This window comes from Aptenodytes forsteri, unplaced genomic scaffold (genome assembly GCF_000699145.1).
Source record: "Aptenodytes forsteri isolate BGI_AS27 unplaced genomic scaffold, ASM69914v1 Scaffold492, whole genome shotgun sequence".
NCBI lineage: Eukaryota > Metazoa > Chordata > Aves > Sphenisciformes > Spheniscidae > Aptenodytes > Aptenodytes forsteri.
Genome location: NW_008794172.1, coordinates 1,069,518 through 1,085,627, shown reverse-complemented (window position 1 = coordinate 1,085,627; position 16,110 = coordinate 1,069,518). Strand labels below are relative to the sequence as shown.

General features: G+C 56.2%; 2 protein-coding genes across 2 annotated transcripts in view; one reads left to right on the top strand and one right to left on the bottom strand.

Annotated features, from left to right (window-relative positions):
- LOC103902391 overlaps positions 1-5,256 on the top strand; it is an 11,312-nt gene extending 6,056 nt beyond the window's left edge. Inside the window, exons 7-16 of the mRNA XM_009283445.1 lie at positions 492-549; positions 913-1,069; positions 1,163-1,279; positions 1,985-2,115; positions 2,292-2,358; positions 2,552-2,643; positions 3,132-3,186; positions 3,755-3,849; positions 4,023-4,154; positions 4,632-5,256. Coding sequence (XP_009281720.1) covers positions 492-549; positions 913-1,069; positions 1,163-1,279; positions 1,985-2,115; positions 2,292-2,358; positions 2,552-2,643; positions 3,132-3,186; positions 3,755-3,849; positions 4,023-4,154; positions 4,632-4,647 — 920 coding nt within the window. The 3' untranslated portion in view covers positions 4,648-5,256. The remainder of the gene's footprint in view (positions 1-491; positions 550-912; positions 1,070-1,162; positions 1,280-1,984; positions 2,116-2,291; positions 2,359-2,551; positions 2,644-3,131; positions 3,187-3,754; positions 3,850-4,022; positions 4,155-4,631) is intronic.
- A 3,491-nt stretch (positions 5,257-8,747) lies between these two features.
- Positions 8,748-12,793, bottom strand: G6PC (glucose-6-phosphatase catalytic subunit). Its single transcript, XM_009282916.1, has 5 exons — positions 12,352-12,793; positions 11,062-11,171; positions 10,148-10,256; positions 9,793-9,908; positions 8,748-9,259 (listed from the first exon to the last, which is right to left on the bottom strand). Exons 1-5 carry the CDS (start codon positions 12,579-12,581, stop codon positions 8,748-8,750), a joined length of 1,077 nt encoding a protein of 358 aa, XP_009281191.1. The 5' UTR covers positions 12,582-12,793.
- Positions 12,794-16,110: the final 3,317 nt, after the last annotated feature.

The following is a 16,110-nucleotide window of genomic DNA, read 5'->3' as shown; positions in this document are numbered from 1 at the left end:
CCTCGCCGCGGGGGCGGCTCGCAGTGCCGCGGGCCCCGTCCGGGGCGGCCTCGCCTGGCTTCACCCGGGCCCTGGGCTGGGGGGGCGGTCAGCGCCCGGCTTGTCCCCACCCTGGTCAGGGGAGGGGGAAGCCCGACAGCTCTGCATGCACGGTCCATCCCCGGGGCCACTTGGGAAGGCAGGCGCCTCCCCTGCGGACTCTCCTTGGCTTGTAAACAAACCCACTGCGAACAGGCTTGGAAGGAAAAGTTCAACCTGCTTCAAAATCTTCAGTGTGCGCGGTGGTGCGCTCAAGATCCCAAGGCCCATGAGGCGATGGCTCTCTCTTCTGCCTGCTCCCAAGCAGTAGCATAAGCCCTGCAGTGCCGAGCGCATGCCTGGGCATTTGCAAATGTCATGGGGAATGTCAGCAGAAAAAATACAGTCTGACTGAAAATCTCTTTTCCTGGGTCCAGTGGCACTCAAAGCTGTTGCTTGCACGTCTCTTCCAGGACAGCATCTCATCACTGCCGTCGTAGAACAGATGTTTGGATTCAAGACAGCTTCATGGTGAGCAGGGAAGAGGCTCCTTTTGACCCCAGTCTTACCTTGTTTGGCGTGTGCCACTGTGCTGGGCCACAAAGAGCTGAACATTGACAAATCAAAAGCAGTTTGCCCTTGGACATTTCACTCAAGCTCAGAGGGCCTGGGAGAGGTGACTGAACTGGAGAAAAGCTGTGCAAAGTATTTGCTCTGTCTTGTCCTCCTCCAAGTGTTTGGTATGCATCTGGTGCTCTGTAAATAACAGGGAGAGGAGGGAAGTATTTCTGTTTCGGTCACCACATTCCCAGCAGTGGGATGGCACTTAGTGCTGCACAGAGGGACCTTCCAGCTGGTCTTAGTTACAGCAGCAGATATTCCTCATTGGTGCAGGGAGCTGGGCCGTCAGCGAAGTGTCATTGAGCTGGACACCCCCTCCATGACAGCGGAGCAAATAGAGGCCCTGGAGAGGACTGTGAATGAGAAAATCCGAGAGAGGGTACCCGTGATGGTGAGGGAACTGGCTGCAGATGACCCTGAAATTGAAACAGTGAGTGGTGGGGAGAGAACTGATGATATCTGTGGGACCAAAATAACTGTGGCATGGATGTCACCTTGTTTGCCATTGTCCTCCTTTTGCTAGGTGAGAAGCCGTGGCTTGCCAGATGACCACGTGGGGCCAGTGCGAGTTGTTGACATCGAAGGCATAGACTCCAACATGTGCTGTGGGACTCATGTCTCCAACCTGAGTGACTTGCAGGTGGGGGGCTGCAGCTGAGCTGCTTTCGGGAGCCTCGCTCCACACATTCAGACCTAGCACAGCAGAAGTCCCTGAGATCCAGGGTCTGCTGGAAATTGTCCCGATGGTAAAGGGGGCGGCGGAAGCCCCGTGCTGGGTGAGCCCCAACAGGGCCGCACACAGGTTGGCAGTCTTCATCCAGTCAGTCAGGCTCCTTTCTTTCTTTGTAACAGAACTCAGCCCTTGTCTGTAGCAGTGCTATTTTCTGAACTGCCGATGCCTCTGCGGAGGGCACGTGGTGTATTGCCAGTTTGGCGGTGCATTGCGGGGTTGCTAGCCATTTGTTCCCTCTGCTTAAAGCTCTGGTATTTTTGAGTGTTTGTCATGAATGGAGAAATCCTCTGTGCAGGGAGGTGGAGATAAAATTCTAGAGCTGCCTTTAAGTGTTTCTGTCTTTTCGGTCATTTGTTGGAGTCTGTATCCCAGCAGAGACATCCAGGTGCACTGCAGAGTGCAGCCCATGACTAGCAAATTGTATTAATTCCACTGTATCACCATCCTTTTTTTTTTTTTTGTATGTTGACCTTATGGCTGATTTTAATCAGTTTATTTTCACTGGCAGAGAGCTAATATTCACAACAAGCCATAGTCTAGTAGGAGCTGACCACCTGTGTAAGTATAAGCAAAGTACTGTTCTTTTCTGACGAGGGTGATTTTCTTTTTAAGGTTATTAAACTCCTTGGCACAGAAAAAGGGAAAAAGAACAAAACCAACTTGGTTTTCCTGGCAGGAAACAGAGTGCTGAAGTCAATCGAACAAAGTTACAATACTGAGAAGGCTCTAACCTCACTGCTCAAGTAATACCCTTTCTACTTTGATTATTTCATCTTTTACTATTCTTTCTGACAAATACCACATAAGCCTCAGGGTACATCTATGTGGTGCTTTTTATGATGTTATCTGCTTTTGCTTCTTTAAGAAATCTTTTCTTTGTCCTTCAGAGTGGCGATCCAAATTCTTCTTGTTCTTTCAGGAATGGACCAGGTGAACACATAGAGGCTGTGAAGAGGCTGCAGAGTTCTGTGAAACTGCTTCAGAAGGTATGAGGATGGCTGAGAAAACCAGATTGTGGCTGCTTCCTGTAGACCTGAGCTTTAGTCATGATAACTGGGAATTGAATCATAGACATCAGTTTTTGTGGATGTTATGAAAACTGCTCCCATCTCTGGAACAGAACCCAGTGTTCACGCTGACTTCTCCGTCTGCAGTACCATTTATTTGCTTTTCTTTCAGAATAACTTGAACCTGCTTAGAGACATTGCTGTTTTGATAGCCCGGGACTTCAAGAGCAAACCTGTTCAAAGTGAGCTGTTTGTGTTACACAGGTAAGGGGGAGTTCAGGGAGAAGGGTAAAATGGTATCTTACACTTTTTATGGCAGTTGCATCTCTCTGACACCTATTCAGGCTTGTTTCTCAAGGAAGAATGTAAACAAGGTGAATAGAATATTTAAACTGCCTCAGCCTGCTGGAAAGTTGTGTAATTAAAGGAATGTGTTAGTAATTCAGTCACTGAATACTTCTGGTTTTACAGCTAAGAAATAACCGCGTCTATCTGATTTCTCTCTGCCCTTGATATTTTCAAATAAAACTGAGGAGCTCTATTTCGTAAAGATAAACACTTAAATAATTCCTAATATGTCCACAGGAATGCACAATGAGGATTTAGATATCTAGAAAAAACCTAATCTCCATCCTAACAGCAAGAGGCCAAAACTCCAGGCCTGATCAGGCCTTTGGTTTCTGGTTGATATTTTGGGCTCTAGAGGTGATTTTTGCTTCTTTCTGAAGTGGTTTTTTTACCCATCCATACAGGAAAGAGGGTGACTCTGAATTCATGAATATCATCGCTAATGAGATTGGGACAGAGGTGAGTCACTGATGAAGACTAACCTGACACCACTGGCTTTTCAATTCAAGCTGTAGCACAGGCAGGGCCAGGCTTCTGTTTGTACCATAGTCACAAGCTACAGGTCTGTTTCCTTTCAAAAGTTACGGGAGGTTTTTGTCCCCAGCAGCCTCAGTCTGCAGGAGCATTCTCAACAGTCAAGAAATAAACAGTGAAAATTCAGAGCACTGTAGAAGAGCCTGTCCCCCAAAGAGCTGTACAGAACCTCATCGGCTGTTTTAGAATAGAATGGACTATTGCAGTTGGAAGGGACCTACAACAATCATCTAGTCCAACTGCCAACCATATCCTTTTAACTTAGGATACCCCAATACCCATTCTGTCCCCCACAACATATGATTGAGCATAAAAGGTTCAAAAGCCTCCCTCCCTTTTACTTTCTTCAAATTGAGTCTCTGTCTCAGTAATGCACACAAACATCTGAATTGTTTGCATGCTCGGGTGGGTCCTGTGGTCAGTGTCTCCGTCCTCTTCCCAGATGAGGAGGGCACTGGTTATTCTGGAGCAAGATCCATCTCTCTGTCCACAGGAAACCCTGCTGTTCCTGACTGTGGGAGATGAAAAAGAAGCAGGACTCTTTCTTCTAGCTGGACCTGTTGAAGCAGTTGAGAATTTAGGTCCCAGGTAATGTGTTCTATGGTTTCTTTAAAATCAGTAAGAATTCTAATGTTGCAGACTAAGCAGCTGAGCAGTATAATTAGGGCATAGATCCTTGTTTGCTCTCTGGAGCAGGTTAGGCAAGGCCACTCTCTTCTCTGCAAGTGGGTGGCCTTCAGCCTGTACTGTTGTTACTGCAGGGTGGCAGAGCTGCTGGGAGGCAAAGGAGCTGGGAAGCGAGGCCGCTTTCAGGGCAAGGCAACCAAGATGAGTCGGCGAGGAGAAGTGCAAGCTCTGCTCCGGGAATTCATCAGCCATCGAAGCCCTGAAGCGTAAGAAACAATTCTCAAAGTAGGGCTGTCTTCCCTGCTTTGCATAAGCTCCACCACCTTCTCTCCCAGAGAATAAAGACATAAAAACAACAGCTGGTGTGCATATGCTCTGTGTGAGCTGATTTGGTGCTCATGGAAAATTGGGGGAGGGGATCTGCCATCTACACTTTGCTGCAAGGGTTCTTTCATTTCCCAAGCAAATGGTACACATTCTTAAGTGATTAGAAGTAGTCATTATTTAACCATTTTGTAGGCTTCCTAAAACCAAGAGAGGTGCCCTCCCGTTTGCGGTACATTGTGGCTTTTTACTTTGTACCAATTGCTGAGGAGTAATTGCTTTGTGAGCATATTTATTTATAATAAGCTGGATGCATTTAAAAAAATCAGAATACTGGTAAGAAGCAGAGGGTTTGAGTATGATATTTGCCAACAAGTGCAGAGAAAGTGAATCAAGCTTTTGCTGCTGAAATTTTGTAGGGAGAAGAAGGAATGAAATGTGGCAGGAATTGGAGGGATGCTCAGATCAGTAAATCCCCCTTAAAAGACCAAACTAAGCTGGTCACCAGTTACTGCTGCCTGAGATAGAACTGGGAGGCAAGACGACAAGATACTGTTGTCAAGCCTGTGAGCAAGGGAAGGAGGGGGCACCGAAGGACAAGTCTCCATGAGCCCTTTTTAAAAGAAAAGGAACGGACTTTTTTTCCTGGCTACTCAGAAATCTGCAGATGCTGGAGGTCTGAAGATGTTTGTGCTAACGCCATTGCCAGGGCCCCTTGCTGCTGGCCAACACGCAGGGCTGCTGCTGACCTCTGGACTCAGCTGTTTGCTTGGGCAGCAGTTGCTATTGACCCAGCTGTGACGCTGATGGGAGCAGCTGTCGGGTAACACCGGCTTCATCGCTGCAGTCCCAAAACTCCACTGCGGTAGCATCAGGTACGTTATTGCAAAAGAGAATTTCATCCATTTGTAGTTGGCCTGGCAGAACCTTGTTAACACACACGTGCTGACTCTGTACATCAGAATTAAATGTGGATAGAAGCAGCCACCTAGTGCTTTGCTCTGCAGGCAGACAGAAAACTGTATTAAAGTCATTTGTTTGAGCTGTACATTGGGCATTTCTTGTAGGTGTGTGCCTGAACATTTCTTTCACTTCTGTTGCCACGAGCTTGAGCTTTCATTACCATCCTCTTCTCTCCAGCAGTGGCCTTTCCCCTGCCTCTGCGATAGTATCTTATGTTTGGCTCTTTCACATGATAAGAAATAGCTCTACAGAAGAGCAGTAGTCTGTCCCAAGCATTACTCTGAACAAGCCCAGCTAGGTTGTACCGTTACGACTGTCAATGACTGATTGGGTCCTGGCATACGGCTGACTCATGCCACTTCCTATGCTAGTCTGCAAAATGTGACGTCCAAGCTCGTGTCTACAGCTCCTGAGCATTCTTTGGAACAGCAGCTGTTTCTGTAGTCCCCTAAGTAGAGACTGCAGCTTTCTGTGCATGGGTACCTCGGCACCAGGCCATGCTGGTAGTGCCGTGCCTTCACCACTACAGGGAAGGTGTCTTCCTGGTCCACTACAGCACTCCTACACCTGGCCTTTGCTGTGGGGTAACGGGCAGAGGAACTGAGCCCGGAGCTGTCCTCTAGCAGAGCAGCCCTCGAAGAGAAGAGCAAGGTCACGATCTTCCCCACCCTCATCTCCCATCCCTCTGCAGCTGTGTCAGTTCCCATCCTCCTTTCGTGCTCCCATCACAAGAACAGTACCTGAGTTCAGGAGTCTCCAGCAACCAAACTCATTTCCGAGTGAGTATCATCACTAATGCTCAGCAAAAGGAAGCTGTTCCCCACCTGACACCTCGGCCTGGGTAGTGGCAAGCTTTCCTCAGACTTGATCAAGCACAGCAAAGGATACAGCCCTGAATCAGCCGGGGCAGAGAGCAGCTGGAAGGGAGAGCAGGTGCCCCACAGGCAGGAAATCATTCACCTTCGTGTATCAGTCCTTTCCCTTGTTGGGGTACAGTTGTTACTGGTCCATTTTTGAGCATCAGGAGTTTCTCTGGCTTATGCAGATGTAAACTCCCTCGGGATCAGGCAGAGCTACTCCCCGGTGTTTCCTCACCTTGTCTTTTCTGCCAGGGTGGGTCCTGGAGCTGTTGCAATCTCAGCTGCAGAGGCTAAAGGGCGCTGTGGAGCCACAGTGTGAAAAAGCATGACGGGTAATTTGGGATTTTTTTTTTCCCCTTCTTGCTAGAAATGGCATGACAGGTTTGGTCCAGATGTTGGCAATAAACAGAAATAGAAGAAAAGAAACCTCTATCCTAAGGAGGTTTATCTGTCATGAACACAGAGGATAGCAGCAGGGTTTCCACACACGGATAGTGCAGATGCCATTCAGCCGAGAGACCTTTGCCAGCTGTTGAGCTGTTGGTGAGCAGCAGCAGCAGCAGGCGCAGGGTCACGGCTGCGCCGTCCATCAACACCTGTTGGGAATCTGCTCCGGGGGGGGGGGTCAGCAGCCCTTGTTCCCACTGCACACAGTGGGCTCCCGGGGGGGGGCCTTCTGCAGCCACCTCCACGCGGTCTGGCTGCCCCGTCCTGATCCGTCCCAGTCGGGATAACCGCTAGGCCAAGCCTGCCCACTCCCCAGCTGGAGGAAACTGGGGTGTGTGTGTGCGCACTGATCTAGGTAAGCTTTCTACAGAGAATTAGGTCCACAGCTGAGCGCTGTACAGAGCGAGATTTACAGCAAACTTTGCCACGGAAGGCGTTTTAGCATGGATGGGTTTTAACGTGGTTCTGTTGATGTGCAGTTTGGTCAGAAGGAAGGTGCTCTCTCGCCTGATGGCTCTGTGTTTCGGCGGCGGAGGGCTCCCATCAGAGGACTGGGAAAGGCTGCAAAGCCTGCACACTCTACTGCCACATGCAGTAAAGGCCCATCCAAGCCGCAGCAAGACAACGGATGTCGCCACGGCTCTGCTGGACACCATCTCCCAGAGGCATTGCAAGATCTGGGCAGGGGAGATGGCATTTCTCAGGTGCGCCACAGCAGAGAACACCGCTGATGCTTACAGCTGGGTATGGGGTAAATGCTACAGGAACTGGTGTTTTGGGGGAGATAGATACTGCACATGCACACGTACAGTCTGGCAGGAAGACGGTATCTGTACCATCGTATCTATTTTAAACTATCTCAGACTGAGAGGATGTTTACTAACTGAGTTAATTGGCAGGCTGTACAGCCTATACAGCTTTGAAGTCAGCAGGGCGAGCCCGCAGCCGGCTTCCTGCTAACGAGCGTGGCGCCGAGGCAGGAGGGCTGGGACACATCTGCCAGGAGAGCCGAGCCCACGGCAGCAGAGCAGCTTGACCCCACGTTGACACAGCCACTTGCTGCGCCCCGGGCAGACCCAGTGTTTGGGCGAGAGGTGCCTGGAAGCTGAGCCAGTGCTGACCACTGGGCCCCTACCCCGCAACGCAGCCAGCAGCCAAAAGGCAGCTCTGTCCCTGCAGCCTGGGGGCTCAGCACAGCCCAGCTGAGCTGGTCAGTCCCAAAGCTGTGCTTGTTTCCATAAGCAGCAAGGTGACACGAGTGTATCCCTGTTCCTGGCACAAGGTGCACCCAGAAACCTTGGATAAACAGCACAAAAAGCAGCTTGTTCCCGCCCTGCTGTGCTGGCTGCATCCAACTGCACCCGAGGGTGAAAAGCAATGAGGACTGGGGGAGCCTGGTGCTGCCATTCCCGGTGGTTTGGCTGTGCCTTGCAGGTGATAGTAGGAGCAGTGCCCCAGGAGAGATGTCCTTCCTCCAACACCAACAGCAGCCCCAGCCGCAGTCCCTGCTCCCAGGAGCCGATCCCCCATCCCGCCTCATCAGCCAGCGAGATGTCCGAACCCACCAGCTAAACACACCTTCAGCTTTAATAAAATACCCTTTGTTTACAGATACACCCATATGTATATGTGTATATAGATATGCATAATATATGTATACACACATATGCATATGTGTACCCCGTGCTGCTTCACACAGCAGTGAATACTGAACACCTCAGGGCTGGGGGGGCTCCCACAAGCCAGTGCTTTATCTCCAAATCACAGTGTCTGCCCGTTCCTGTAACAGAGCTGCCTCACCAGCAGACCCCGAGCACCCATGGGTGAGCACCCTGCTCCCGGTAGTACTGTCCCCAGTCCTACAGCATGAAGATGGCATGTCCCCATGAGCTGCAGGGGGGCACAGGGTCTTTTCCCCACTGCCGCCAGGTCCCGGGCTGATGACACACACACACCCCCCCACCCCCCGTCGGCGCGGGAAGGGCAGCAGGAGAGCCCTGGGAGCATGGGGCTTGCTGTACCATCAGCTAGCTACAGACCGCCCGAGCCTATGGCATGACTGGCATTGTGGGTCTGTGCCACAGGAGCCATCCAGCAGCGTCGCCAGCCCAGCCTTCGCAGGCTGCTCCCGGTGTGGAGTCAGTCTGTGCAGATTTAGCGCGGAGCAAACAGTGGCTGGGGTGCACCCATGGTCTGGTGACTGCCCCTGAGCCCAGAGCTGGGGTGGCCGCCTGCCCGGGTGCACCATTACCTGCGGGGACACCTCTAGACAGCCTTCTTGTCCTGCGTGGCCAGGAGCTGGGAGACGCAGTAGGGGATGAGGCCAACAGTGGCCAGCGGCACAGCTGCGCTCTTGCAGAAGGAGAGGACGTAGAAGAGCAACTGCATGTGGGAGGGTGGCTTGAAGGCATCAAAGAGGTGTAGGACGAGGAGGGAGGCGGTGATGCAGCCCAGGCGGAAGGGCAGCTGCCGGCTCTGCTTTCCCCGGCAGCTTTCCGTGTACATGTGGGAGTTGAGGGCCAGCCCCAGCCCAAAGAGGATGCCCAGGTTACGGAGGAGGCTGGCGAAGGGCGTGGTGTCAATGTGGACCCACTCGGGGTGGGCGCACCACCTCCGCGCCCTCTCCAGCGTCCAGAGCAGGTCCACGCCAAGTGCCAGCAGCAGCAGGTAGAAGCCCAGGGCGAAGCTGAAGAGGAAGAAGGTGACGCCCAGGTACCGGCAGAGGCTGGCGTGGTAGATGCAGCGGACGTGCTGGAAGGTCTTAGCCACGGCCATCCCTGCCAGTAACGAAGCGGGAGAGGAGGCGGTGCCGATCAGTGAGCGACCGCCTGCCTCTGGGCAGTGGAGCCGAGCGGACCCCACAGTCCTGGGTGCTCAGCAGGGGACATGTGCCAGGGGCTACCCAGATGCTACCGCGTGGTGACTGCCCCAATGGCCACCGCTGCGTCCTGTTGCTCACAGATGGCTGATTCTGCTCCCTTGCCCAGTGACGACCCTTCCACACCCCAAGCCTGCCCTGCCTGTGCCTTCGGGCTACGTTCACTATCCCTCAGAGCCCAGCAGTGGCTGGCACTGCCCTGCCCGCCCAACTGGGACTCGTGCCTCAAATGGGATAGGGACAAAGGCATGTCCTGGAGGGCAGCCTGCCTGTGACGATGAGGGCAGTAACTGCAGAGCCACGGATGCAGCTTTGCATCACGACCCCACATGCGACTGTCAGGCTGTGCACCCTTCCTGGCCAGTGCTGCGAGTGCGGTGGTCCAGCACGGTGGTGCCATGGGGAAGGGGACGGGGGGCCTGATGCACTCACCTGAGATGACCCCCGCGATGACCTGATGGGGGAAGTGGGCAGCAATGAAGACTCGGGACAGGCAGACGCAGACCTGAACTGCCCAGAACCCTGTCCAAAGCACCGTCCACAGCACCCTGCAAGGGGCAGGTGGCCACATTGGTGCCAGGCCCGGCTCACACTGCCTGGGGTGCCGCCATTGTGTACCCCAAGCAGTGCCTGGCCACCCGCTGAGCCCATCCTCGTGCACACCTCACCTGGGGTGCCATGGCCTGGCTGTCTGCCCACAGCCTTGTGCCTCGATGGGCTCAGCTGCACGCCTGTCAGCTCTGGAGCAGCCTCTGCCCAGCACAGGTGGTTTTGGCACACAGCTTACCAGTATTTGAGTGTCCTCGACTGCTTCTTCCCCATGGCAGTAGAGAGGAGGGCCGTCACCATGATGTAGTACACACCTGCTGCTCCCATGGCGTGGCCGGAGGGGCTCCCTGGATGAGAGGAGAGCCCCAGGTCAGACCCCCCCCTTCAGAGCGGGCTGTGCCCTCGTGCCCAGGGTGCTCCCAGGCAGCAGCCCAGGCCTCGGGGGCTGCGGCACTGGGTAGCACGGCACCCAGCACCTGTCTCCCGGTGGCCACGGTGCCACCTCTACGGCAGGCACCCAGCTCCGTCCCTGGGCACAGCAAGGCTGGAGTGGGGGACAGCACGGCAGGGGCAGTGTGGGAGCATGGCTCTGGCTCTGTGGCTTATCTGCTGGGCAAGACTGGGCTGAGGGCACTGACCATTCCCGATGGCTCGCGCTGAGCGTGCCAGGGACGCCTGCAGCCCTTCCCCAGCTCCCGTGGAAAGCTGTGGGCAAAGTACAGAGAGAGCTGCTCCAGAACTGGGCAAGCCCCTTCGCCATGGAGCAGCTGCCCACATTTGGGGCTGGAGGGCAGAGCACAGCGCCGGCACGGGCCAAGGCTGTGGCTGAGCATGGGCAGGGGTTTGTGCTGAACCGCCACGTCTGCGCTGAGGGTCAAGGTCTGCTCTGCACAGGGGCTGCCCTGCCTCCACCCACTGCAGGCACGGCTGGCGTCCCCAGGAGTGCGGCAGAGGCCAACGCCATGGCTCGGCAATAACAGCCCTCTCTCAAGAGCTAGCTAGGGGCGTGTGCCACTGGTGGGCTGCCAGCCACAGCCCCGGCCATACCAGCACCCCCCTCCCTGCAGGGACTGAGACCCAGAGTGGGGAGCTGTGTGTGCAGGTCCCCCTGGGCAAGCGCCCACTGCCCCTGCCGGGGCTGGGGCACCTTACCAGGGCCAGTCTCGCAGGTGAGCGGGAACTGCTGGATCTCTGGGGCGGAGGTGTTGCTGTAATAGTCCGTCTCATGGACCCACCAGTACGGTCTCTCCCCAAAAAGGATCCTGAAAAGAAAGGAGAACGGGGGCTGTAGGAGTCCTGGGCACCAGAGCAGGTGGGCACAGCTGCGGTTTCAGCTCTGGCCTGGGAGCTGGAAGAGGCAAAGGACCCATGAGCGGTCCAGGGCATCCCGACAGACACAGCACCCTGCTGGTCGCTTGGTCCCGACAGCCGACACTGCCTGTCTGTGTCCCCATCCCTGGCCCCTGAAGGGGAAGAGCAAGAACTTCCTGGGAGCAAGTCAATGTGCTGAAAAAGAGTAGTGGTGTCTGCTCCCTCTAAGTCTTTTTCAGGCCAAGAGCAACTGTCTCATGGTGGCATCAGAGGCAGTGGCCACCCATCTCTGTCACATGTGCAGGCAGTGTGGGCATTCTGGGGGATTTGAGCTGCAGGGCAGGCACAGAGCCGGGGCAGCCAGCACACCCCCCGCCCCAACCACACTGCCAGGTCCTGCCGCAGGGACGTGGGGTGCAGCCTGTGTGCGTGGGTGCACGCAGTCCCAAAACCTTGGGATGCTGAAACACAGCTGCAGGGATGGCACTGCGCTGGTCCACAGCCCCTGTGGCCACTGGTACCACAGCCCACAACCTGCAGGGACGGCACCCATGGCTACCAGCTGACACCGAACCCTGCTGGGCTGTGATGCCAAGGTGGATTGGCCCCATGGTACAACTGACACTGCCAACGAGGCCATCCCATGCCTGGAGCAGTGGCTGGGTCCCTTGCATGCTCACCACCATCGCTCCCTTTGTGTCAGCGATACCAGTGTTACCAGCCGTGGAAAGGAAGGGGATATCAGTGTCCTGACTTACCCATGGGAAACACTCACCTAAAACATCAGGGGAGCACCAAGCCCTGATTCCACATATCAGAGCCGTGCCAGGCCACCCCCGCGGCCCCCCCCGTGGTAAGGGGCTCTGTGCAGCCCCCACACAGAACTGCAGCCCTGGCTGACAGCAAAGGGGTCTGTTTGCAGGAGGCTCTATCTCTCTGCCTGGCTTCTGGGAAGCGGGGAGAGCCGCTGCTGCACAGTTCGGGAAGGAGCGACCATTACCACTGCCAAGCTGGGGGCCGAACTCCGGTCTTTGTTTTACACCAGTGTCAAGGCTGAGAGCGCACATCTGGCCCGCATTAGTCCAGCTATGCCAACACACCCGGAGGGAGCCGTGGCACAGGGCCACTCACCACTTGAAGACGAGGTTGAGCCAGTCACCGATCACGGCCACCCAGATGAGTCTGATGCCCACCGACTCGCTGAAGTGGAACCAGATAGGGAAGAGGACGAAGAAAGCATTCCTGAGGTCAGCGGCGAAGGAGATGAAGAGGAACCAGTCCTGGGAGCCCTGGAAGTACTCCTGCAGCCAGCGTGTCGCCTGGATGCCCGTGTCGTGCAGGAGGTTCATACCGGCCTCCATCCTCCTCTGCAGCCACTGCCCCTCGGCACGGCTCAGGCTGTCCTGTGCTCCACCGCACCGCTGGGGTTTTATACTCTGTGGCCTCTTGTTTGCCGCGGGCAGGTCACTTGTCCCAGCACTGATCTTTGGACCCAAAACCACTTTTGCCAAAGGTGCATCACCGGGGGGTTGTTACAAACATGTTTGGAACAACTTACGTAAAAGGGAAAAACAGGCTTCGAGGGCGCATGGAGCCGCATGGAGCATGGGGTGCTCCAGCACCAGCACCTTGACCCTTCCCCACACTGTCCCCTCCCTGCAGCGCGCAGGCGGCTGCCTCACTCAGTGGGATCCTGCAGCCACTGCTCCTCCTGCTGCCCAATACAACAGTTCAGCTTCCCCTACTGAACCCCGGCATTTGCTCTGTTATCAGGGAGGAGATTCAAGCACCCCCACGCTGTGTGAACAGCACTGCAGAACTGCCGCAGCCCCGAGCTGTGACATTTCTCCCATCCCTCTGCCATCACCCCAAGCACCACCGGAGCATCGCAGGGATGCCCAGGAGCGTGGACTGGGTCTTGCGTGGTGTGGGGGGCAGGCTGCCCACCACCTCCACATCAGCTGAAACCTCCAGCTGATGAAAAAACACCTTGCTGCCATGGCATTCGCCAGGCTGATTTAACCAGGACTCTGCATAATAGGAAACTTTCCAAGCCGTTTCTGGAGCTCCCCGCAGCCTCAGACAGCGAGGCTTGAGGAGCTCCTGGCTGCCAGCGATGTTTTTCTGATCTCTGGTGTGGGGTTAAAGGACCTTTGCAAATAAGGTCCCCTAGGAGGGAAGGCATTCCTCCCAGCACAGCTCCCCTGGGTTAACCCCCTCCTGCACAAAACTGCCCCATCAGACACCGGCTGCAGGGACAGAGCCGAACACACCACTTGTCCCACTGGTGCCAGGTCCCTGCCTGTGTCCTTTCTCCATGCCGGCCACACTGTGCTGTCGCTGGCAGCAGTGCTGGCACCGCAGCTTTATCGTCCCGTTCCTCCTCGGGAGGTAACGGTGAATGAGTAACATGGAGAGCTATTTCCAGGAGCCTGAGGACACATGGTCAGCCTGGCAGGAGAAACCTCCTTCCCCAGCTCTGGCCAGCCATCACGGTTGCTGGCACACAGACGTGCAGCCCTGTGGCAGCGGAGCAGGGTGCCCAGCCAGAGCCCGCCACAGCAAAACAGGCAGCTGCCCCTGCATGGGGGAACAGGCAACGAGGTGTTAATGATTAGCAGCCAGTGAAAATGCATCACTTATCTCCCTCCTCGAGAAAGTTCAGGTCAAGATCCTTGAACTGCTACCCCTACCTGTGTGCTGTTTGCCATGGTGCAGAGCAAGCGGAGGTCGTGTCCAGCGCCGAGTCCTGCCCACAAACAGCAGGCTCTGTGCAGCGGGATCCCTGGGCAGCATCCTGCCCCCTTGCCTGCACGTAGCCTGGGGAGCCATGGGGTCTAAAAGGCAAAAACACGGCAAACCTTCCTTCCTGGAATACAGGCACGGACAGCTCTTGGAGCTGCCAGGCCGAGGAAGAGGGATTGTATTTGCAAATGCCTGTGCTCTGAAAGCGGTTAGATGATTAGGTATCTGCCTCGATCTGCCTCGCATTTAACAGTGCAAGGCTGAGGCTGCCAGGGCAAATCTGCAGTCACAGACCAGCAACGCACGTGCTCTGCGGGCAGCCTGTCCTGGCCCCGAGGAGCTGCCTGTCAGGTGGCAGCAGCCAGGATCACTCCTGGCACCCTCGCTTCACACCGGGGCTGATGCTCCTGGGCGAAGGGAAACGTGGGCACAGCCAAAGCCTGTCCCTGCATTCAGCATCGTTGGCCCAGGCTGGTGTGATCGAACTCCATCCCTGGGGATGGAGCGCGGCCGGAGCAGCCTCGCTGTGCTGGGGAACGGGGCCAGGGGAGCCCCGGGGCAGCTGGGCTGCGCTGCGCTTGGGGGGTGGCAGGGGGGGGGGCTGCCGAGCAGCAATTTCCCAGCTGCCGTCAGTGAACGGGAAATACACGTGAAGGAGAGGAAGCGGTGGAAATGCTGCAGGATCAGACCTGGCCGCAGGCGCATCCCTGCCCAGGGCTGCTCCTCCCTGTCCCTCCCAGCCCGGCCTCGCTGTGCCAAGAGGAGATGGACCCAGGCGCCCCAGCCCCGGGACTGAGCTCCCAACCTACAAAAAAAACCCCAACGAAGCAGACGTTTGCACAGAAATGGAATTACTCTTGCAAAACAAATTCCCCCAACAGCTCATTCCAGGGTCCTCAACCAAGAGTGGCTTTGGCCAGTGTGAAGGAATGCAACAGACTTGGCTTCTGCGTCAAAAATATTTTGAAACAGTCAGCAATAAATTCTCCCTGAGAGATTTCACAGCAGAAAATGGGGGCAAAAGGTGTTGGGGGATGGGGACTAGCGTGCTCCAGTAACCGTGGAAAAAGTCACTGCAGGAAAACTGGGGCCGCAATGGGGGTAGGCCGGGAAACGGGACAGGAGCAGCCACCTCCTCCCTCCCCAGCACGGCGGGTGCCGGCACGGCGCGGGAGCAAGCACGAAGCGCTGCTGACAGAGCTGTGCTGCAGCTAGAGCTGAGCTGTGCTGCCGGCAGAGCGGCGCGGGCCAGCATCCCCCTGCATGGCAGCCAGGCTGCGCATGCTGCGGGGCAGGTCTGTGCCGGAGCTGCCGGGGTCCACACAGTGGAGGTTTCCCAGTGCCGGCTCCGTGCCCTGCGCTTCGGGTAAATCCCCAGCCCTGCAGCCGCCGCACGGAGCCAGGGCAGGCCGGGGCGGCAGGGGCTGCTGACCTCCTGGGCACCATGGGGTTCTGCATCCTGGCCGGTTTGGCCACCGGCTCTGGGAGCGCCATGCCAAGCTCCAGCTCGTCCCCTGCACTGGGCAGCCGTGCTGGCAGCACCGCTGGCCAGGGACGCGCATTGCAAACTGGCTGGGGTGGCTTTCCCAGTGGAGGAACAGGGCCAGGCTGGGGGTGCTTTGTTTCTGCACTGAGGTCTGTGCGCAATGAGCCTGGGTCAGCTGGCAGCCCAGGAGCTGTGTGCCTGCAGTGGCAGTGACTGGGTCCGGGACATGGTGTCCCCATGATCCCAAGGCACCGGGTGCAGCTACGGGAGACACAGGGCATGCGGGTGCTGTAACATAACGTGCCGCACGTGGTGCCAAGGTTTCATCCAGAAAGTTCCCAGCCTGCTGGAAGGTCTGGGGCTGGGCAGTGAGCTGCGTTTCTGCCAGCACGGGAGCGCGTCTGGTCTCGCCTGCGTCAGCACACGGGCAGAGTCCAGGCAGCGCTTGCAAACACGTGGGCACACAGCAGCAGGCAGGGAGCTGGCCAGCTGTGACCTTCCCCTCGTAGGGAGCATCCCGCCTGCTCCCCCCAAGCCCCAGGAGGTGCCTCTGGGGCACAGCCCCTGCTGTCACCCCAGGGCATCCAGGGACCACTGCAGCCTCGCACTGAGCCATGCCCCCGAGCTGCCCACTCCTGCCCAATGTCCCTTCCCTGCGC